Source organism: Acanthochromis polyacanthus, chromosome 8 (genome assembly GCF_021347895.1).
Source record: "Acanthochromis polyacanthus isolate Apoly-LR-REF ecotype Palm Island chromosome 8, KAUST_Apoly_ChrSc, whole genome shotgun sequence".
Taxonomy (NCBI): Eukaryota; Metazoa; Chordata; class Actinopteri; family Pomacentridae; genus Acanthochromis; species Acanthochromis polyacanthus.
In genome coordinates this window covers 3,622,449-3,646,158 of record NC_067120.1, presented here as the reverse complement: position 1 = coordinate 3,646,158, position 23,710 = coordinate 3,622,449, and the positions used below count along the sequence as shown (strand labels likewise).

Sequence of the window (23,710 nt, the reverse complement as noted above, 5' to 3'; positions counted from 1 at the left end):
TAAATAATTATAGTCATTATAGTGATAATAATAAGCTTTATTTCTATAGTACATTACAAAACTGGAGTCACAAAGTGCTTTCAAAAGAGCAAACAATACCAAGCAACAGTAAAAGACTAAAATAAATCAAGAATACAGCAGCAAAGACAAGAGAACGTTAAGAAAAAACACAAAACATAAGGTATTATGCAAATAACTGTCTGTACCGGTGAGTTTTTATAACTCCTTTAAGCTTAGTTGGAATAAAATTTATTTGTAGTATTTGTATTTGCCTTTATGTTTTATTTTATAGCATACATTTAGGGGTTTTGATGGTACATGCAGTTTGGATCATTTATCACATCTGTTAAATTAAATGGAAAACAGAAACATAATTTTATTCATCAAAGAATGTTGAGAAATCATGTTACTTTAATAAAATGTTGTTAGCTGAAGTACATATTATAAGTTATGGTGTTATACGGCCTTAATTTTCCTGTCTTCTTTTAATTATTTGTAATGCACCCTGTAACTTAAGTTTTAAAGGGGTGCTATAGAAATAAAGTTTATTATCATTATTTCAAATTTCTTGCAGACTATAATTGACAGGGCATTAGATGAATTTCAAAATATAGAAATATTTATACTTTCTATTTATGTATTTATACTATGGACACATTTTGGAATATATAAATTATATATATATATATATATATATGTATATGTGTGTGTGTGTGTGTGTGTGTGTGTGTGTGTGTGTGTGTGTGTGCGTGCGTGCGTGCGTGCGTGTGTGTGTGTATATATATATATATATATATATATATATATGAGGGAACAGTTAGTTACCTATATTAGCTACTCAAAACAAAACTTTTGATTATAGAAATTGTAGGTTAAATAATGTTTTGGTGATTTTTTTCCCAATAAAATTCAGTGATTCAATATCTATATGAATAAATACATGTATATATTATCTAGATATATATGCAATATGTAATTTTACATAATATCTAAAATGTTATAAATATAAAAATTAAATTATAGACTTCTAATGAAAAAACAATCAGCAAAACTTTTTTTTAAACATCGAATTTTCCTACAGGTAAGCACTGCCCCCTGCTGGAATTTATTGCGTTAACATGCCGAATGTATCTGCTTTTCTGGTATTTCACACAAAATCAAAATAATCAGCACTGAAGGCAGTTTATCATCATATCATCCAACAATGCCTCATAAATGTTTTATTGGTAATAAAAGATCCATTCTAAACTAAATGATGATAAATTACATTTCCATCAGTGCCTGCTGGCTGAATTCTGCTTTGAAATACTCCACAGTTTGACCATAACTTTCACGTTTTCCCATTGGATTGATTCTAATCTTTGTATTTCGGTCAGGATTTCGCTCTGACTGTCCACGTTCCCCCTCCTCAGGGCCGTGACCGCGCGTTTAAAATTCAAGCGTGGCGATGAAGAAGGCTGTCGTGAGCGCGCACAGGAGGCTTGACGTCACTGAGGCGCCCTGGCTCTCCTGAGCCGCTGCTACTGCTGGCGAAAAAGATGGCAAAATCAGATACACATATACCGAGAAATTAACCTAAAATGACGGTTACCGCGGCCGCTTTCCACTTAACAGAGGATTCAACATCGATACCGGTTTGAGCTCCACCTTGCAACGAGAAAGGTAGTTTGTTTGTAGAGGTTTTTCTCTACCATTGGCTATTGTGTTAGCGAGGGAAAAAAATAGAGATTCTGCTTGACCACATAAATTGGGATGGACTAGCCTCTGTGTGTGGCGGCGAGCTAACGCGATATGCATTTAATATTTCACCTCTTTGTCTCTTATTCACTTGGCTCGCAGCTGTGTGCGTGTGTGAAGCTGTGAATGAAGAAAACCGTAGCTTAAAAATGAAAAGCCGTTGAGCAGAGGAGGAGGAAAATGGATATGGTTTGATATGGGTGTCTCCAAAGCAGACGCTGTACGGTGTCGTTAGGATTGTGCAAGATGCTTTAATTCTGGTCAAATGTGCCACATTTTAACACCTTTTATCAAATTGCTTCCCTTGCTAGCTATTTGACAAACCGTTATTCATATTTGTGTGAAATTTTCCAAGTCGGGAGATTTTTTCCCCCCCTCACAATGTCCACCATAGACAATCCCCTTTTCCCTCCCTTGCTAATTTTAATCCATAGCGTCAGCACATTAGTGAAATGATTCAGACATTCAGTATTTATTTCGCAAATGAAACATGCCAACTGATTTACACACGTCTCAAGCAAACGTGGGATAAGTTCGAGTTAACGGCGGCTAAAGGCAGAAATGCCAGCCGTTACTGTTAGCCGGTGTGTTAACGTGACATTAGCTGCTAGCAAGGCCACGCAGACTGAAGTTAAACGGGTGTGGAGGAAATTCATTCACAAACTAAACATGAAACACCTTATTTAGGTGTATAACTGCAGAAGAAAAGCCAGAACCGATCTCTCTGTTCATTGCAACATTAAATGCCGGGTAGATATTAAACATCACAGCATCCAGCTTAACCTTTTGTTATGTAAAATCACTGCTTCACATATTTCTCGATCCATCCTGTGCTCTGAAAGAGATATAATAGGTTAATTAGCTTGTGCTTTGCTCCAGAGGACCCCATGTGAGGTGAATTTTGTTCTTAGACCTGACTTTTTACAGTTGCATAACTGTCTGTACTGCAGGAGGAAAGACTGAAATCTGCACACACTGTACTTACTATTCATTCTGGTTTTAATGCTGCTCTTTCACATGCATTCAGTTGTCTTATTGATTTGTAATAATCACTTTTGTGTGCGGTTGCTGTACAGTTTTTAGGGAACGCCTGTGTTTTCTGTGCAGGTTGATGCCATCATTTGTAACAGTGGACAGCTCCTGTTGGAAGAGGAGAGGCTGTTAGCATTCCTGGAAGTGGAGAGAGTCAGACCTCTGTCGTATCATGAGCATTGCGCCCACTGTCTCCAGCTGAAGCAAGACAGAGAAACAATACTGCGGAAAATCACATCCGCAAAATCTGCAAGGGTACACACAGATACGTGAGCATCAGTTCGCCGTTAGTTCTTATATTTAGTAAAAGATGTACGGTAGTGCCCGCTCTGTTGGCAGAGGGGATGCCAACCATAGTGGAGGAAGAGATGGAGGTGGCGCTGGTAATCAGGGATCTGGTCGTTCCCCTCGCCTTCCCCGTTCCCCCCGGATGGGACACCGTCGTACCAACAGCACCGGAGGCAGTGGAGGGGGTCCTGGAGGAGCAGGAGGCAAGACGCTCTCCATGGAGAACATCCAGTCTCTCAACGCAGCGTACGCCACCTCAGGACCAATGTACCTGAGTGACAACGAGGTCGCCATGGCGGGTGACCACCTTCCCAAAAGCGGTGGGACGGTGACGACCATGGGGAGACAGAGGGTGACATATGGGTCACGAGGTAGCAGCAGTGGAGTTGTAGCCGCCAGCACTCCTAATATCTCAACCTCAGCGCCTGCAAACTCTGTGCTGCCAGCAGGCATGATGGCAGGTGATGCTCTAGCTTTTGGGGACCACCACATGGCATCCACGGTGCCTCATTCTCTAAGGCAGGCCAGAGACAACACCATACTTGACCTGCAGGCACAACTTAAAGAGGTATTCTGCTAATATTTCTCTCAGCTGACAGATTGGCGTATTTAACAGTCCACATAAGCAGCAGTTGTAATCATGTCCTAACCAGTCATCCTGCTTTCTCAGGTTCTGCGTGAGAATGAGATCTTGCGGCGAGAAGTGGAAGTTAAGGAGAGCAAACTCAGTTCCTCCATGAATTCTATCAAGACCTTCTGGAGCCCGGAATTAAAAAAGGAGCGAGCTCTGAGAAAAGACGAGGTTTCTAAGATCACTGTCTGGAAGGAACAGTACCGTGTTATTCAAGATGAAGCACAGGTGAGTGTTCCCTTCGATGCATTTGTTTCTGATCTCATCAACTTATTTCTTACAACTTGAATAGAGTCATCAAAGTGCATAGGTTAGGCATGTTTGAGTAGAAAAACGCATTTCAACCCGTATGTCAGCTTTACTATGAGTGCATTTCCTTCCTGTTCTTCTCTGCATAGGTTCAAGGCAGTTTTCGAACATCTAGTTAATCCTCTTATATGCAGCTACTCGTATATGCTCGTGCTTAGTAGATGAAAGAGGGCGCAAGTCTAATGGCTGCATTAGCATTTCTGTATGTTTCAGAAATTGCTGCATGTGGTGAACAGGATAAAAAATATGGAGAAGAGGTGTATTAAAAAGCAGGTATATGTGTAGTAGTTTAACCACTGCATAAAATAAAAAAAACATAGATAAGAATGTTGCCGCAGGTAGGAGTAACAAAAGGAGCAGTTGTGAATAGATTTCTTATTTTAGTTCCGTGCATTCAAGCGCATTGAACATAATGTTCTCTTTGGATTTGTCGCATGTTTTGGACACCGCTAATGTGACATATGGAGGTACCAGTACCAATACTGTGACTGCTTTGATTTCTTGAAAAGTTATCAGTGACGGGACTTTATCTAGTTTCTCCTTCGATCCAGGTTTCTTTAGACGGCATAGGAAAATCTAGTATTGATCCACACACTTCTGCGTCCAAGACCTGTCAGAATGAAGAATACGACGGTGTGCTGGGCTTGTTGTTGCACAGCTGAACGCGTGTTGCCATTCATCGAAAGTGGTTATTTTTCATGTCAGGTGCAGAATCCAAGTATGTTCAATAGCTTTTCATTCGCTATTACTACATGTGTGCCAATTTTCTATTTTTAGAGACGCAAACTTCACAAAATTCAAGGCCAGTTCGTTGTGCCACCGTGTGGGTCTGCCTGCACTCATGCTGCTTCACAAACACGTATTTAATAAGAGTAACAAGATAAATACAGATGAGGGCTTTGTTAAAACCCTACTCCACATTGTAGGACTGGTGTAATTAGGTTTCATTAATGAAGAGAAATCGGCTTTTGTTTCACTGTGATTCTTAATGGATGGGCAGACCTGTATAATTTGCTGTTTTCACTCCTGCTGAGTCACAGAATCACACTCTGGACTAATTCCCAGTAATGCCCGACTAGCGCAGGGCTAATCAGCGGGTGCTTTAATTTAAAGATGTCTGCTTTCATATGTCTGCTTCCACCTCCCACGCTGGCACACATACAATGAAAGGCATGGACACACACACACACACACACACACACACACACACACACACAAGCTCTCAAAGACAATTGGATGATTACGGCTCTGGTTAAACTGCATGCCCTCGTTGAATGGAAGTCCAGCTAAATGTGCATACAGTATGTCAGCAATTGTATGTTTACATTTTTGTGCATAATTTAGATTTTTCCTTACCGAGGGGTATTTATTTGTATCTTCCGCTGTGAAGAGCAGCTGCAGTTACCTTGTGTAGTAGTGTGAAGTGGCTGTCATCGTTCTCTTCTCATTAAAAAAGGTCAGACAGTCGCAGAATAATCACCAGTTGTTTCTTGCTAATTACTCCTTGTCACATAGATAAAACGTCACATTTATCATAGGGCACAGAAAACATGAGATTTTAACAGTAAGAGGGAGTTAAAGGAAAAAAGCTTGCGTCAGACGGTGAGCATCTCTACCATTTCCACTTTTACACAGTTTATCTAGTGCTGAGAATGAGCTGCAGCAGAGGTCTGATTCATCCTGTTCAGTGTCATTACAAAATGTGACTTGGCGGTTAGATCGGTTTAGCTGGTGCATCATAGGTCTTCTGCTCTGTGCTCTCCCAGACACCTGACTGTTGTCTCTCCTCAGGCGGAGAGAGTGAGAATATGGGGGCTGAGGATGAGAGAAGGTGTGTGTGTGTGTGTGCTTATCTGTGCATGCATCTGCCTGTGTGTATGTTGGATCGGTGCAGTCACAGCAGTGAGTCAGCCTTAGTCACGGGGTGGAGAGGGTGATGGAAAGGGACAGTTAGCGAGAGGTGAGATGAGTATTAGAGGGAGGAGATGGGGTGAGAGCAGGCATGGTAGATGAATAGTGTGCTGCTGGTGGAGGGAGAAGGAGAGGATGACAAAGGAAGGAGAAGGGAGGGGGCTGGAGGCGGAGGATGGAGAGGAACGAAGGCAGACACTGACTTCTCTCTTTGTTCTGTCGTCTGAAAATGCTCACAGCTGGTTCAGAGCAGAGAGGAACACAGCCTTGTGTCACTGTCTCACAGGATCTCTGCCAAGCGTCCGTGGCGTCAGATGCCACAAACAATGCAATACTATACTGGGCCGATTGTGTTTCACCACTTGTATTTCTCTGGGCATGAAACGTAACACTGTCCACAAAGCCAGCCTGTTGAGGGTGCATCAGTCGAGGCACTGCTAAACTTTCAGTCATGGTTAGAGGCTGATTTTTAAACAGGCTGTAACACAATATTCTGTCAACATCCATGCTTGTAAAATAAAGTAGTTGTATCATTCAAATGATCAATACATTTTTCACCTCACCTACCCCTGTATGAAGCATCTTGTAGTAAAGGCTAGGGAACAGAACAGATAAATGTCAACAAATACATGCGCCTCCTCTCCCAGCATCTCCAGATGACTGTTCAGGCTCTCCAGGATGAACTGAGGATCCAGAGGGACCTGAACCAGCTGCTCCAGCAAGATCCGGCCAGCCAAGGAAGAGACCTTGCCCTGACATCTGAACCTACAGAGGAGAACTACAGGCGATTACATGGCGAACATGAGAGGCAGGCCAAAGAGCTCTTCCTTCTTAGGAAGACCTTGGAAGAGATGGAGCTCAGGATTGACACACAGAAGCAAACCCTGGGAGCCCGAGACGAGTCCATCAAGAAACTTCTGGAGATGCTGCAGAGCAAAGGTAGATTTAAGCCCTGAGAGAGTTACTTAATTAGATTTTAATTAAGTACCAGTGGAGAAATGACTGCTGCTATTCCTCTGTTGGCTAATGGATTCATATTATTCATTCATATTAGCTCTAAGGGTCAGTAGAAGTATCAGCAAAGTCAGCAACAAGTTTCTTCCATGAACATTTTAGGTCTCAGTGAATGCCTGTTTGCTCGGCTCCATTGAGACTGTCTGTCTGGTGGGTCAAATATTACATTGTTTGCTCCCTAAATGAGCCATGATGCATAATTTTTAGCTTAAGCAGGAGACTATGAACACTTGGTGTCTTTAAATGGGCATCTCTGAAGATAATTTCAAGATTTGGTGTTGTGGGCACAATTTATCAGAGGCATCAAACTGTATGTAAAAGGAAACCCAAAAGCCTTTAAAATAATCTGATTAAATCAAATAAAAATACATTGGCACACAAATCAAATACTGTGTGCTTTAGCCATTATTCGTTTTTGTTTCGTGTTACGTGAGGAGTTGCTAATCTGCTGCGTTTAGGCACTGAACAGATCAGCTTTTGTCTGAAGCATAAAACAGTCTCAGCTTCTGTGTTTGCCTCAGGAACGTAACCACACGGCTCATGGTTTTCAGCTTGGCTGTTGTAAACCTCTTGGCTACATAAATGCCTTTTTCAGCGCTCGATTTAGACGGTTGCCAGGTCGCCGCGAGCGCCGGGAATGATAGGAGGTTGATGACATCATACAAAGTGGCTGCCTCCATCAAGAAAACATGATACGCGGTTCAGCTCGATCAAGCGGATTTGGACGGTCGCCAGATCGCCATTTGCGACTAAAAACGTCGCAAATGGCGATCTGGCGACCGTCCAAATCTGTGGTCGCCAGTGTTGATCAGGTCACCATTTGCGACATTTTTAGTCGCAAATGGTGACCCGGCGACCATCCAAATCCGCTCGATCGAGCTGTATGCGTATCATGTTTTCTTCATGGAGGCAGCCACTTTGTATGATGTCATCAACCTCCTATCATTCCCGGCGCTCGCGGTGACCTGGCAACCGTCTAAATCGAGCGCTGCTTTTTACCTGCTTCATCATGTTGACTACGTTGTTCTGCTTGCTGTGCCAGGACCATCTGCAAAGGCATCAGAGGAGGACCAGGAAAGGACGAGGAGGCTGGCTGATGCAGAGATGCACAGGCATCACCTTGAGAGTTTACTGGACCAGAGAGACAGAGAGATTACTGCACTAAGAGAGGTAAAGTCCAGTTCACCCAGGGCAACATGCGCATTACATTTCTGTGTGTTTTCCACCATCTGTTGTTTGATATGAAACTTGACCTAGATATTTACTACATACATGCAACTTCTGACCCAACAGGAGCTGCACCGTCGTTACGAAGGAACCCCTGAATCCACCAAAACCAAGGCTTTACAAACTGTCATCGACATGAAAGTGAGAATTTATATATAGACGACTATATTTATAGTGTGTGGTCACACTGTGCTGTGAGTGATAACCTTTCAATGTCAACCCCAGGATGCAAAAATCAACTCAATGGAGCGGAGCCTCAGGGACATGGAGGAGGAGCTGCTAATGATGAAATCCAATGGACTTCTGAGCTGTGAGGAGCGTCAAGAGGAGATGAAGCAGATGGAGGTGTACCGCAGTCACACCAAGTTTATGAAGAACAAGGTCAGAGACGAGCCGATACGAGTTTAGTTTGACTGAACTGCTTTAACTCTTCTCTGTTCAGCACTCATACATGAAATACATTAAAAGTGGACTCAAACTTCTAATAAATAATAATAATAATGCATTTTATTTATATGGCGCTTTTTAAAACTCAGACACTTTACAAAGGTAGAATGAAAAGCATCATAATCAAAAACACAGAAAACAAAAACAGTAGGGAAATACGATATAAAAACAATATGGAAATAAGATATAAAACAGTAAAAAGTTGTGATAATACTAAAATTAAAAAGTTGAAGTAAAAGCAAGTCTGAACAGATGGGTTTTAAGGGTGGACTTGAAGCTGGTGATGTTGGGGCAAGCACGGACGGAGATGGGGAGTGAGTTCCAAAGGGTGGGGGCGGCAACAGAGAAGGCCCGGTCCCCCCGGGTTCGCTGCTTGGTTGTGGAGGGCCATGAGAGGAGGTGGGCTTCAGCTGAGCGGAGGGAACGACTGGGGATATAGGGGACGATGAGATCAGAGAGGTAGGACGGGGCCAGATTATGAAGGGACTTGAAGGTGAGGAGGAGGATCTTGTACTGGATTCGGTAGGTGACAGGGAGCCAGTGAAGTAGACGGAGAACGGGGGTGATGTGGTCGAAACCGCGGGTGAGGAGACATAAAGATAATGTTCTGAAGTCACTCTTATTCTTGAATATATTAGAAACATCACTTCTTGTCCAACCCTCCCCCTCTTTCATCTGTTATTTTCCAGATGGAGCAGGTGAAGCAGGACCTCTCCAGGAAGGACACTGAGCTGCTCGGTTTGCAGACTAAGCTGGAGACATTAACCAACCAGTTCTCTGATAGCAAACAACACATTGAAGTCCTCAAGGAATCCCTCACCGCCAAGGAGCAGCGCGCTGCCATCTTACAGACAGAGGTACAGCACATGCATATCTCCACTCTCTTAAACAGCATATGGATAAACAAGGGCACTCCAAGGGTATATACATGCAGTGAGAGGAGAGATGTAGGAGTGAAAGTGCTGCAAATAAAAGACACAAACATTTCCATATGTTGAGGAAGCACCTGGTTTCTTGTCTTTTGTCCACACTGATTTTAAACTTGCAAACAGGGTGAATGGTTTTGCATTATGGTCAGCATCGGTTGTGATTGGTTTACCCCTTCCTTACCAGGTGGATGCTTTGCGCCTGCGCTTGGAAGAGAAGGAGGCAACTCTGAATAAGAAGAGCAAGCAGATACAAGAAATGTCAGAGGAGAAGGGAACTCTTAATGGGGAAATTCACGACCTCAAGGACATGCTGGAGGTTAAGGAGCGCAAAGTTAATGTGCTGCAGAAGAAGGTGATTTTCACAGAGAACCATTTACAAGATCTTCTGTCAAGTTTGTCGGTGAAACGGCCACAACGAGGCATCCATCATGTCACAGCATGTGTCCTGTGGTTGGTGCCCATTTTGACTGATGGTTAGTTGTGTTTGCACTGCAGATTGAGAACCTGCAGGAGCAGCTGAGGGACAAGGAGAAGCAGATGAGCAGCCTGAAGGAGAGAGTAAAGTCCTTGCAGGCAGACACCACCAACACTGACACCGCTCTCACAACACTGGAGGAGTCTCTTGCAGAAAAGGTGAATTTGTGTTTATATATGTGTGCATTTGTCGGTATATACATTTGTTGGATGGTTTTAATAGTGAAAGCATCCGTGTTATTGTTTCCTCTTCTTCTTTGTAGGAGCGCATCATTGAGCGTCTAAAGGAGCAGCGAGACAGAGACGACCGGGAGAAGACTGAGGAACTTGACTGTACCAAGAAGGAACTAAAAGAGTTGAAGGAGAGACTGAGCTTACTGCAGGGAGACCTGTCAGACAGAGAGGTGAGAAATGGATGCAGGAAAACAGGCAAACTGTGGTGTACTGTGATTCTATTAATACAGTGCAACATTGCTGTCAGCCGTTTCTATTAGTTTCCTGTGAGTCATGGATGCTTTTTTATTAGATGTAATGTATTTTCAGTCTCATGCTCTGTTAGTTTAATAAGTTGGAACAGGCTCACCTAAACTTCTGTGTACGTGGGTGTGTGTACGTGCAGACATCTCTGTTGGACCTGAAGGAGCATGCATCATCTCTGGCCTCCTCAGGGCTGAAGAAAGACTCCAAACTCAAGAGCATGGAGATCACCTTGGAGCAGAAAAAGGAGGAGTGCCTCAAACTGGAGAACCATCTTAAGAGAGTGAGATACCTCAAACACAGAAACAGAGGCGGCTCGTGTGGCTGACTAAGCCCGACTCGATGCTACTTAATGTTTACTTTATTTCACTGTGATATAGTTAGAGCTCTTCTGGTCCTTGTCTGTTAGGCTCAGAATGCAGCACTGGAAGCTCAAGCCAACACTGAGCTAGCTGAGCGCATTAAGACCCTTGAGCAGGAAGTGGCCCGCCACAGAGAGGATTCTGGGAAGGCACAGGCCGAGGTGGACCGCCTCCTCGAGATACTTCGGGAAATGGAGAATGAGAAGAATGACAAGGACAAAAAGATCAATGAGCTGGAGAGGTGGGTGCATGTGCATGTTGGATGTTCAGTGGATGAACACAATAAGAGAAAAATCAAGTAACCGATGAGGAAAAGTGTAGCTCCAAAGTTTGTATCAGAAGAACCCAAGATTCTGACTTTTCTTTAATGAAAGTAGACCTCAATTTTTTTCATATCTGAAATATGCAGAGATCAATTCCGTACCACCATGCTTTTTTTATTATTACTGTGCAATAGCTAATATATGTTTGCAACCAATGCTTGTATGTGGCAGCTTTCTGATTCTTGGCTCTGAAATAAGCATTTTTGGATGATTGATTGTTTCATGTGCTGTTTTTTGTGGTGTTGGCAGACTGCAGCTTCCATCCCTTTTTGTTTGACCTTTGTTCCTCACAGCTGATGCAAATTTTCCATTGATGACATCATGTCACTGTGGAGACGGTTGCACCAGGCATCATTAAATGTTGTCTAATCTGACCATCTGCCGTTTGGCACCTCGGCGGTATTGGTCTGAAAACTGATGTTGGTCAAATATGTTAGCAGATGCGTTTTAATGGTGATGTTACTTTATGACAGAGGTGTAGGAAAGATGCTTCAAGATCTGATGTGCATGAGCCCCTCTCTCTTTTTTCTTCATATTTGCTCCTTTTCTTAGTCTGAGTCTGCTTTTCTCTTTACTGCTTTCTTGCCTTTACACTGGGAAATTTCTCACCCCACCAGTTTGGCCTCCAGGTTAGTATTTTCACCTTCGTCTCCCTCCGACCCTGACACCGTTTTCCTCTTTGTCCTCTTCTCACATTTCTCACTCTTTGCACCTCTTGCCACTCCATACTATGTGGAGCTGCAGGCAGTTGTCTTTTCCTGACATATTGAACTCTTTGTCTCTGGCTGATTTTTCCTCTTTCACCTTCCTATTGTTCCGTCTTTCACCCGGAGTCAAATCTGAGATCGACTCTCGGCTGTATGAAGTCTTAAAAAGCAACTTTGTACAGCTATGGCTTCATCTGTCATTTCAGTGTGTTTTAAAGGGCATCGTTTCATGGGATTGTGCCTTTTGTGTGGCCGGAGATTGTATTTACTTTGTGTGTAATGATCAATTGGCTACAATCATAAAGTCACAATATCTGAGTCATCAAACAGCACATGTGTAATATACAATGTTTATATTTGATGCCAAGGCTATATTTGCATGAACTCTTCTGTTTACTTATGGATAGGCCATCTGAGTCATGCCCTCATAAGCTCAGTGTTATATTGGAAAATGCTTGCTGTGCACTTGTTTAAAACATACCCTCACTCTTTAAAATGATTCAGACCCAAAAATGCAGTTTATGTGCAAAAATTGTCCCTACACTGGGGAAAAAATGCCTCTCTCAAAACAAGAGAAAAAAACCTATTTCAAGGAACTTTTACCTTGAAATAAGGGAAAAAATCTGCCAATAGCAGAAGTGAAAAATGTCTTGGTAAGATTTCTTGAAATAAGATGTGATATTTAGAACACTGAGATCTTAAAATTAGCTGTAAAACTTATTTTAAGCTACATTTTACTAGGGTTTTCAAGTTTAGGTGTCTTAAAATAAGCCAGACGTGCTAAAAAAAAAAGCAGTTTTTCACTCAAAAATAGATTTTTGCTTTCATTTAACCTCCTAATTTGAGATGTATTAAATTCATTTTGAGTTTTCTTGTAAAATACAACTCAAAACCAGATAATTTTAAGATTAATTGACTTAAGATATTTAAGATGCATTGTCTTAAAACAAGTCCCTCCATCTTGCTGAAATGTCTCTTGTTAAGTGGATTTTTCTTAAATCCAGTGGGATGAGACGTTTTGACTAAAAATAAGACTCATAGACTTGGTCAGATTTAGAGTTTTTGCAGGGCACAGTTATTGTCTGTTTATAGTTTGAAAGGAAAATGTGAAATTTGCTGTATTTGTCGGGCTGTCTGTGCTCTCTCCAGACAGAATGTATAACATAACCGTGTCCTGCTTCACCCCACAATCATCCTGTAGGCAAATGAAGGACCAGTCGAAAAAAGTGGCGTCGCTGAAGCACAAGGAGCAAGTGGAGAAGAGCAGGAACGCTCGACTCATGGAGGAGGCCAGGAAGAGGGAGGACAACATGTCTGAGAGCTCCCAGCAGGTGAAGGTGAGGATTGCGTGCGGATTTCTCGGACAATACGCACCCTGTAAAGAAGTCCACATTTGCCGGCACAGCCTTGCTCGGCCGGCGTCTACCGAAGCAAATTTGAACTTTTCCTTCTCCTGTTGTAAAGGACACTCTGCGTCAGAAGACCGAGCGCATAGAGGAACTGGAGGAAGCCCTGAGAGAGAGCGTTCAAATCACTGCTGAGCGAGAGATGGTGCTCGCACAGGAGGAGGCTGCCAGGTCACTCCAGGAGAAACAGGTACTCAGCCCACACAAGAACACACACAAGACGAAGTAATATTAATCAAGCAACAGGACCACAACCAAGCCCATCTGTGTACTATAAAAAGAAAGCACCTTCATGTACTGCGTCACCTTTTCTGCTGCCATTCTGGTGTAGCTTCTTCTATCGCCACCTCCCTGCTCTCCTGTGGCCTCCTTTTCTCTCAGTTCTTTCATCTTTGCTTGTCGTTTTCTCTTGTTTTCTCGCTGCTACACACCGCCTCTCAGAAGCACTCACTCAAACCAATGCATGAGTCCAACCTCGCCCACTTAAAGTGGTCTAAGGTATGAGTTCAGTACGGACACAATACAAGCAACTCGCGTACAATTCATGCACCCTCATGCAACAGCCCCGCAATGATACGGTTGTGAGGCTTAATAATGTTGTTGGAGTGCATGGTTTTGTAAAGTGTTGCTGTTGTTTCCGGCCCATGTGTTTTTTTTATTTTTTTGTGCCATTTTGTTTCCCTGCTCTTTGCTAATAAAGAATACTTTTATGAAATGCTTTTCTTATATGTAAAAAAATAAAATAAAATATGTGCTTTTAGGATGAATTGATAATTCATTCAATCAATTTTGTTTATTATATTGCTATTAAAGTGTCTTTTTAAGTAAACAGCAGGTAAATGAAATGTACTGCTGTAGTTACACCATTCCTGTGTTAGAGTTGATCTCCAGTCTTTCCCTATGCCTTATAGAAGTGTAGATGGCCCTTCTTTTTATTAGAACAGTTCACACTGATGGATATTGTTTTCTTGGACAAAGCCCCGTGCTTTCACTGAATAATTTCAAATAATCAGTTTTACTTTATTCACCACTGAATTGTTGGGTGTGTGTGTGTTCCCAGATGGAGGAGCTGCTGGGGGCCATGGAGAAGGTGAAGCAGGAGCTGGAGTCCATGAGAGCCAAGCTGTCCTCCACCCAGCAGTCCCTGTGTGAGAAAGAAGCGCACCTCACAACCCTGCGAGCCGAACGCAGGAAACACCTGGAGGAGGTTCTGGAGATGAAGTAAGACAGACACACACACACACACACACACACACACACACACACACACACACACACACACACACACACACACACACACACACACACACACACACACACACACACAGTAGGGTGGCACAGACTCTGGATTATTGATCGCTGCCTTAATCTTGTGAAATGTCATCCAATTCTGGCTTTTCCCAGCTGGCAGGCTGATGTTGTGCTATGAATAATAAATGATAATTGAGCTATTTACTTGTGTGGGTAAATGCCATGTTGTTTCACTTCTACCCAAAAGACAGGAGGCGCTGTTGGCCGCTATCAGCGAGAAGGACGCTAACATCGCACTGCTGGAGTTGTCCTCCTCTAAGAAGAAGAAGACCCAGGATGAGGTCGCTCTGCTGAAGCGGGAGAAGGACAGGCTGGTCCAGCAGCTCAAGCAGCAGGTGAGAAGGAGCTTCTGGTGTCTGTGGAGGGAAATACAGGACTGAGGCACTGCAGTGGACCAAGCTCTCACCATGGTTACAGACATTCAAGTGTACCATGGATGTATAATTCAAGAACTCCATGTTCCCGTCGAGGAGAACCTGGAAAGAATGAACACTTGCCATCAAATAACTTTACAGTAATAGCAGTTTGTGTAATATATACTGCCACTGGGGTAACTTTTTATTGACAGTAATGTAAACTGAAACCATGAGACGCTTGACTACGTTTCTGATTCTGAACATGGAATAGATTTGAGAAGACGTGGGTTGTTATGACTCTCTGACGCATCAGATGTTTTGACCAACACTTCATAGTTGGGCTGGGCGATAAATCAAATTAATTCGATTAATTCGCCTTTTTAAAACCTGACGATTTGAAAATTTGCCAAATCGTAAAATCGAGGCGAGCTTCAATATATAACAATACAGATTCTTCTTCTGCCTTTCACGACTTGTGCACTGGCGTTTGCTTCCGCCTCTCATCTCCTTCCACCAAAACACTCACACCCCCGTCATGGTGGACAGAACAGCAGACGAAGAGTTGGTCGCGAGAAAAGGGCCTCATGTTACATCGATTATATGGAAGTGGTTCGGCTTTGACAAGACTGACACAGAGCAAACTACAGTCATGTGCAAGGTTTGCAAAAGTACTGTGAAAACGAAGAGTAGCAGCACAACTACCCTCTTTCAGCACCTCCAGCAGAGGCATCCTAAAGAATGGGAAGAGTGCTGGCAGCAACGGGAGTGCAGCATGGCTAGCACTAGCCATAGCAAACAGAAACAACAAAAATCCATTAAAATCGTAATCGTCCAAGATGACTAAAAAATATGTATTTTATTTTTTGGCCGTATCGCCCAGCCCTACTTCATAGCCATTAATCCACTTGTTTTGCAGCCCTTAGCAGAGGAGGCAAAAAGGATATTTTTCTTTTACATCAAACATATACTTGTTGCTTCAGAAATATTTTGTAATGCTTCTGTTTTGAAGTTTGACATGCCACAGCAGAAAAAGCTCAGGTGTAAATCAGAAAATGAATGATGGTTGTTTCTATGAGTCAAAATATCTGCCGTGAAAAAGGCCTCTGATTTGCCGGTGCTGTTGAATGAATACATTCTCCCCTTCTTTCATTTACAGACTCAAAACAGGATGAAGCTGATGGCAGACAACTACGAGGACGACCATCTGAAGACTGCACCTGATCACACAAACCACAAACCCTCTCCAGATCAGGTAGTTTAGTTAACCGCTAACCACCAGTTAGCTTTAATAATGGCTGTGTGTGATGCCGCCTACTGTACGTACGGATGTGGCCAAAATTTAGCGTGTAGTATGGATAAAGCAAAATCTGCAGTTTGCCAGAAAATACCTGGATGTTGTTCTGATTCAGGACAAAAGTCTGCAGTGTGGATCGGAGCGGTCTACCTCACCTACTGTGTCCTGTAATGCAACACGCTGTAACGTTAACAAGAATCGTAGAAACGACCGACAGCAACACCTCAACAACACCAAGTGGTGGAGAAAGAGGATCATTACATGTTTTTAGTTGGATTGAATTACTACTTTTAAGACAAAACTCATCACTGGAGATAATTTAGAGGAATTTTATTGGAATAATACAGTGTCTGTTTAAAATATGATCAAATCTGGGTGTGCATTAAAATAAAATTACCGTCAGTGAACAAGTTTGATAAATAGAATTTAGGCAGGGATAACACATCACTGCCAAAGCAAGAGAATCATCAGAAAAACTAGTTTAAGCTCATATTACGTTTGCAGGGACATTTTGCAACTAAACACAGATTAATCTGAGTCTTTGCAATCATCAGATATGAATGTTCATATTTGGAAAAAATCTTCAACATCCACATTTTTAGCTTCTGTGGGATTTTTAGATTAGAAGAGGAAGTCACATATTAGCTGCATTGTTGCTTACTTCAACTTTACAAAGCTGGAAACCTGCTGAACCTGCCCTAGCATGCTGTTAAATTTAAAACGAGAACAATCGTAGGATGCATTACGGCTTATGTTTTCAGGTAGGCGAAAATCTGCAAAGTAGCAACCACATATTTTATTATTTATATATGAAGAGTTTATTTGCAAAAACAGAACTCCATTTTCAAAAAACATATTTTTTCATTGTTGAGATAATAATAATGATGATAATTTGTTTTGTCTTGTATTTTCTACTGAGTCAAATCCACTCAACTTCAGTTTGATTGATGTTATCTCAAGTAAACAATAAAAAAGTTTTCTGAAAACGTATAAAAATGGAGTTATCTGTTTTTGCAAATAAACTCTTCATATATTGTATGACTTTATAAACCTTTCCCACACTCTTATAAACACTTTTTACACTCTTAAACCTACGTAATTTTAACAACATATAAAATTCTGTATGGGTACTCCCCAGTGAATCTACTATAACTTAAATGATGATGATGAGTTAGCTGTGCAGTGCTGATGACGATGAGATGAACATACCGCACAGTGAGAATAAACAAGGAGAGATGCTGAACGCTGCTATAAACGGGAGACGGAGGAGATGATGCTGCGGTCGCTGAGCCAATCAGAGCCCAACGCTGTGCGATACGCATTTTGTTTCGATTTAATATGTCTTAGTTATTAATTTTTCTGTTGTTTTACATTTTTTAGGGTAGAAAATGCTTATTTTACCACAAAATAATTCTTAATAAACACCTGTATACTGTAAAATCCCGCGATGTAGCAAAAAAATCTGTGATACCAAGCACAGTTTAAAAATTTGTGATGCAGTGAGACCGCAAAAAGTGAACCGTGACATGACAAGGGACCACTGTACATCCTCCATAATACCTTATCAGTCGTCTCTATTCAGTCCTGAACAACTTCTCTGAAATGTCTGCTATGGATTGTTATTAATGTTGTCCCAGTAAAGAAGGTTGAAAAGGACTAACATTCCTGACATGGAAGTTTTCCTCTGTTTTCTCTTTTTTGTTTTTTTTATTTCCTTGTCTGTTTGCACACTAACCGAGTGTTCCTTTCTAATGCTGCACTTGCCCCACCTTGTGGCTCTCAGGATGATGAGGAGGGTATTTGGGCGTAGCCAACCTTTTGCCCTCACCCTCTCTCTCTCAGCCATTTTGTTCAGAAGGGTGAGCCCGTGTGAAAAGCCGGATCTGTCGCTCCTTTTCTCCGCCGCTTCATTGGCATGTTTACTCGTCCTTCATTCATTTGTGGTTTTCTCATTGTCCTGTCGTTCCTCTCTTCTTTATGTTGAAGGCTCTGTCATTATTGCGTTCACTAATTCATCCTGTGCTTTATCACCGTTTGTGTGTAGTTTTTTTGTGGGTGTGGCAGTGTGTGTGTAAATGTGTGTGTTTTGCATGTGCAAGCTGAGACTCTCATCATCTTAAAGGGTGTTGGATAATGGTTTTAACCTCGATGTTATCAGTGGTTGAGTACGTTTCCTTGTAAGATCTACACAAACAGAAATACACGCTGTTAATTTATCCCAGAACACTGGGATTGTGAAGATGGTGATGGATCCATAAGCATGCTTTGTTTCTCTCTCATGGAATGTTTCGTTGCTTTAAATGAAAGTAATGTCTTGTGCTTGGTGCTTTCATTATGCTCTGCTGTTGGAATATAACTCTTTTTTTTTTTTTATTGTGTGTCGTTTAAAGGAAATGCTCTTCTTACCGTCTGCTTGTGTTTGTCTGTGTGCTTGCTGCAGATGATACCCCCTCTTCTAGCCTTGTCCCAGAACCGCAGTAAGCTCAAACTCTACATCGCCCACCTGACAGACCTCTGCCATGACCGGGACCCCAGCATCCTCAGCCAGCTCACGCCTCCACCACACTACCACCACAGCGACCCCGGCGACTGGGAGGAGGAGCTCCAGAAAATGAGCGTGGAACAGGTAATGAATCTGTACATTACAGCATGTGGGGTTTATTCATATTATGTGTATTTTCATGAGGTAAGTAGTAGTAGTAGTAGTTTATTCGGTCAGCAAGGAAAAAAGTAAACATTGTAACAATTGTGTACTTATGATGGCATCATCATCGTCATCATTGTCCACATAAATTATCATCGTCAATATGATCATTATCATCATCGTCAACATCATCAACAAAATCATCATCAAGATCATCGTCCTGTGACCGAAGGGTTTAGGCTGAAGTCAAAACTTATTTTGCCTAACCTTTTCCAACCAAAACGAAAAGTTTCTACATTTCGTAGAAGGAAAAAGGAAAAAAAAAAAAAAGGACTAATATTCACCGTTATCATTGACAAGATAAGAGGAGTCCATTCAAAATCATTTTAGTTACTTTTAGTTTATTATTCCTGGGATTGATATTTTTCAAGAGTTAATCTTGTGAAAATTTATTAATGTTTTTGGAGCACATGGAGCATATTAGGCCTGTTTCAGGGATGAGTGTTTGTTTGTGGAGCTCCTTTCAAATAAAATGCATTTACAGTCACAATAAAGAAAAGTGGTCAAATCAAATACCACTGGAGAAAAACACACACAACTAGGCTTTAACCCAAAATTCAGTCAATGAAATGTGAAAATTGTAGTGTGGAAAAGTGATCAGAGACGGGAAAATTTAAATTTTGGTTCCAAAGTGGATTAAGTTGAAGCACGTTGATTTTAATTTGCATGAATTGTTTTACCTTAAACCTGATGTAACAGTTTTTAATATAATGAGTATAACTTCAGTCACAGCAATAATTAAGGGACAGTTTGTCTTCTGACGTGGGGTTGTTTTAGGTCGACATGCCTCCTGTTTGGAGCAGCGTTCTGTGAGGTAAAATTACTGTTTTGGTAAAAGAGTCTTGTGGCTCTGAAAGCGGCCCTTTAACTCCTTCAATTACCCTGTCAAAAGGCTGGCTAACGGCAAGGTAAAGCAGTGAAAATATTCTAAATGTAGTGTACACTCAAACTGGTAGACTTCTGTTTAAAGTGACTAATCTGTTTTGTCTCAGACGTGTCCACAGCGGTTCATTGTATAGATTTAATGCAATGATTCCTTTCTGCTTCTCCAAACTGATCTCCTGTGGTACCTTAAACACCCCCGCTTCAGAAACCAAACTATCTGATGAAGGGAGGGTTTAAGTGACTTCTTTTTGTTAGCTTAATTGCTAAATTTCACATTTAAATCTCCAGTAAAGAGTAGTTTTTGTGGATAAGTTCATGCTGCGTCCATGTTTTTAACATCACGAAATATTTATCTCATTTTTGAGACAAAGCAGAACGTCTTTGATCTTTAAAAAGAAACTCATTCTTGCCGTCTTACCTGCAGTTGGAGCGGGAGCTGGAGGTGTGTGAGAAGGAGAGTGGAGAGCTGCAGGAGTACGCCAACTCTGTTCTCCAGCAGATCGCAGACTACTGCCCCGATATCCTGGAGCAGGTTGTCAACGCTCTGGAGGAGTCATGCTGACCACTCTGACCTCAGACATAAACCCGGCTGAGCCCAGGTGCCCCTACCTCCACCCACAAGAGGCTCCTGGAAGGAAGAGAGAAAGCTGGGGGCGTTATCTCATCCCGCTGGGCTCTTCTTCTTCTTTGTCCCCCTCGTTTACCCTGCAACAAACTCTCAGGGCTCTGAGTGCTTTCCTGTCTCATAAGTTGTTCCGATTTCGGGCTGGCAAAAAAATCGCGTTAGAGACGTTCACATAGTCTGCACTGCAAGCCTTCCAGTTACAGTAGAAAGAGAAGAACTCAAGTACCAACCTCATAGCATGGTAGGCAGACATTATAGCACAGAGAAAGGCTACCAGATTGATAAAACTTCTGCACAAAGTCTTAGAGCGTACTGCCAACTTTCCTCTCTCTGGACAGCTTCATTCAGCGCAGGAATTTCCAGATGAGGACCAGTTACCTCACCTCGCTTATCTTTTTCCCCTCCTCACAAATCTAGGGGTTCATTTATCTCAAACATGGGACAGGAAAGCGCTCTTTGCCCTGGTGAATTAGGGAGCTGCTACACCTAGAGGGGGCTGAGAGGAGCTGAGTTCAGTGGTTGTCATGGAGCCATGCAGACGCTTATTTTGTATTTTAGTCGGTGTTACCCAAGTAGTGACGCCTATGAAACGCCACCTTTAACCAGCACGTTGTCTGAGCTGTGGGTTTGTCCGTGTAGCTAGGATTAGGCTGTAGGTACGTCTGTGGCTGGGTCATCGGCATTAGAGGGGGATCACGGCTCGACCTTGGGCGCAGATCAAAGATCAGATTTTAGTCTCACAACATGGATGAGAGAGAGGACAAACAAAAAAATGCTTTTATTAATGGTGACGTATTATTTCTAGATGGTTTTGCACACAACGTCCACTTGTTTATGAGGTATGCAATGTTTCTTTTGAGAACGTTCTAGTGGCCTTGGAGCATGCACAGAGATCAGTACTGGACCTAACGCAGGGATGTTTATTCCTCTGTAAAACTGGTGCTAAGGCATGATGTAAGAATTTTTGATCTGATCATCCAGTCTCATCCAAAGTTTCTATAGACGTTACTTAAAGCCCACCTGATCTTTAGTTTCTAAATCACTGAAGAATACAAGCGATAAACCCCTTTTCTCTTGTGCTTTTCAGATTACATTTAAAAAAAAAAAAATACAAGCGATGCCTCCGTTGTTGTATTTTTTGAAATCTTCAGGGCTGAGGTTTTTAATTACTAAGTGCATCTACATTTACAGGAAATGAAAGTCACTTTTCAGCAGATTTTGACTTTTTAGATCAGTTTGTAAATAACGTGACATTTAACACGTACAGTGACTGAATAAAGGTAACTAAGTGGAAGGTGTTGTGCATTCTTTAAAAAAAAAAATCAGAAAAGTTTAAAGCAGTGCAGTTGTCTTTTGTGTATAATTTTGCCCTCGGGACAAAATGTGTGTGTTTGACAGTACTGCCATAACTTGCGGAAAGTCATGTTCTATAGAGATATATATATATATAAATATAATACATATATATATATGAAATGTTTACTGTATCGATATGCATTGAATGTTTGCACAGAATCTTGAAGAGCGAACTGCTCTGAACAAAACGACCGTAAGTTAGTGTCCTCGGCAGAAACTGAGGAAAGAAGTGTCAAAAAAACTCGTGTCAAAATAACGTGTGAACTACAAATGTTTTCAAACCGTGACTGTGTGATGGGAGAGTACTTTTCTTGCATTTATTTCTAATTGTCATTTTTTATATACTTTCACCAGATGGTGATGTAAATGTATTATGCTGAGATTCCAGTGTTGTCGCATTTCTGTTTGTGATTTTTGTTGGTTGATGTCAAAGGCAGACTGACGGATAAAAATAAGCCTCCAACCATCCTGGACCTCCCGCTGGTATAAGAGGAACACGGTGTTGCACAACAGAGTAAAACTGCGTCAGTGTACAACTAAAAATAGACGTTTTCTAGCAAACTTCCAACGTGTCGTAGAATCGCAGACCGGCTCGGGAGGGTATCTCGCAGAAAGCAAAACATGGCGTTGGAGGATGTTTTTGAGATGCTTGTTTTTCTGCTTCTCGTCTGTCAAACCTCTCAGTGGAGATTATTTTCTTTCCATTCCTTGTAGCCCGTCGCTGCTGGGTTCAGAGGAAAGCGTTTTATTTCCCTTACTTTGGCCTGTGTGTCCCCGCCCTTGCCTTAACGTCCGGTCATCTCTTTTTCTTGACTTCTTATTGCGGAACACAGAGCTGATTAAGGGGCTTCTGTCCACTTCATGGTTTTCGTTTCTTTTTTTTGTTTGTTTTATGCATTTGTATAAGAAATGTACTGCCTTCTGTCTGTTCGTGTTAAGAATCAAAATGTGTAAAAAAGGAAGCAAAACAGACATGTTTGTGAGTTATTTGGATTTTGTATGTATGTAAATAAATAAATTATAAGCCTCCTTTTCTTCTTGAAGCATTTTTGGTGAAGCTTTTAACGTACAGTGTAATTACTCCTGTAACTTAAGAAACTAAGGGTATAACGGTACAAAATGTGCTAATACACACTGTGAAGCTGTAAAATAAAACTGATTTCATTAAGGGGGGAGGGTACCTTATTTCACAGGTTCGCAAAGCCATTATATTGTATAGGCTGTTAATGTTTGATATGACCCTATTTAACATGCTATACATCATTTTAAAGCTTGAGTTGCAAATTATCATTTTAAGTTACATGCAGTGATCCCTGGGGACAAACTCTTGTCATAAACATGCCAATACACATTTCCCCGTGACCCATCTTTAGATGCTATCTGCTCAAGAGTCCATAAATTTTGGGTTAATGAGTAACCTACTGTAAAACAAATAATGGGTGCTTTGGGGATGACTCTTTTGTTCTTATTGCCACAGCAACCATTTCAATATAAATAACTCTTTACCCCAGAATGAAAATGGTCTTAAGTGGTCAGATTATAAAGTATTTTTAAAAAAGCATCCATTATTTTAAGAAGTACTGTCTTAAGAACAATCTGTGAAAAAATCAGCATGGTTGCTCAAATAGTTTAAAAGTTATGAGGTTTTATGTAACGCCTGTCCCAAAACATAGATTTTGAGAAAATGGCAGATAAAGATTGTGAACCATGCACACGTACTCGCCAAGCTGTTGTATGTCACTAACTAAACATTGATACCTAATGAATAGTTTAAGCACATTTTTTTAGATTTTTTGGAGGCATATAAGGTGTCCTCCCTCCTTAAGCATGAACACCAGGGATACTTTACCAAGTTTGGATTTTCATGCAGCCAAAAAAAGAAGAAAAATCAAAGACGCTACACAA

At 41.6% G+C, this 23,710-nt stretch overlaps 1 protein-coding gene across 6 annotated transcripts; it reads left to right on the top strand.

The window, feature by feature from the left end:
- Positions 1-1,464: 1,464 nt before the first annotated feature.
- LOC110956792 (ELKS/Rab6-interacting/CAST family member 1) lies at positions 1,465-22,834 on the top strand. 6 transcript variants are annotated; one of them, XM_051951496.1, is made up of 22 exons: positions 1,465-1,662; positions 2,845-3,625; positions 3,728-3,916; positions 6,556-6,847; positions 7,965-8,092; positions 8,216-8,290; positions 8,375-8,530; positions 9,286-9,453; positions 9,710-9,877; positions 10,021-10,158; positions 10,263-10,403; positions 10,619-10,759; positions 10,886-11,079; positions 11,779-11,790; positions 13,070-13,205; positions 13,333-13,464; positions 13,716-13,772; positions 14,335-14,495; positions 14,773-14,920; positions 16,098-16,193; positions 18,676-18,861; positions 20,249-22,834. In XM_051951496.1, the coding sequence occupies exons 2-22, from the start codon at positions 3,080-3,082 to the stop codon at positions 20,384-20,386; spliced, it is 3,402 nt and encodes a 1,133-aa protein (XP_051807456.1). In that variant the 5' UTR covers positions 1,465-1,662; positions 2,845-3,079; the 3' UTR covers positions 20,387-22,834. The 6 variants fall into 6 exon arrangements, with proteins under 6 accessions (XP_051807456.1, XP_051807460.1, XP_051807457.1 ...); XM_051951500.1 differs by lacking the exon at positions 20,249-22,834 and adding an exon at positions 18,019-18,094 and having other exon boundaries at positions 18,676-18,799; XM_051951497.1 differs by lacking the exon at positions 11,779-11,790.
- Positions 22,835-23,710: the final 876 nt, after the last annotated feature.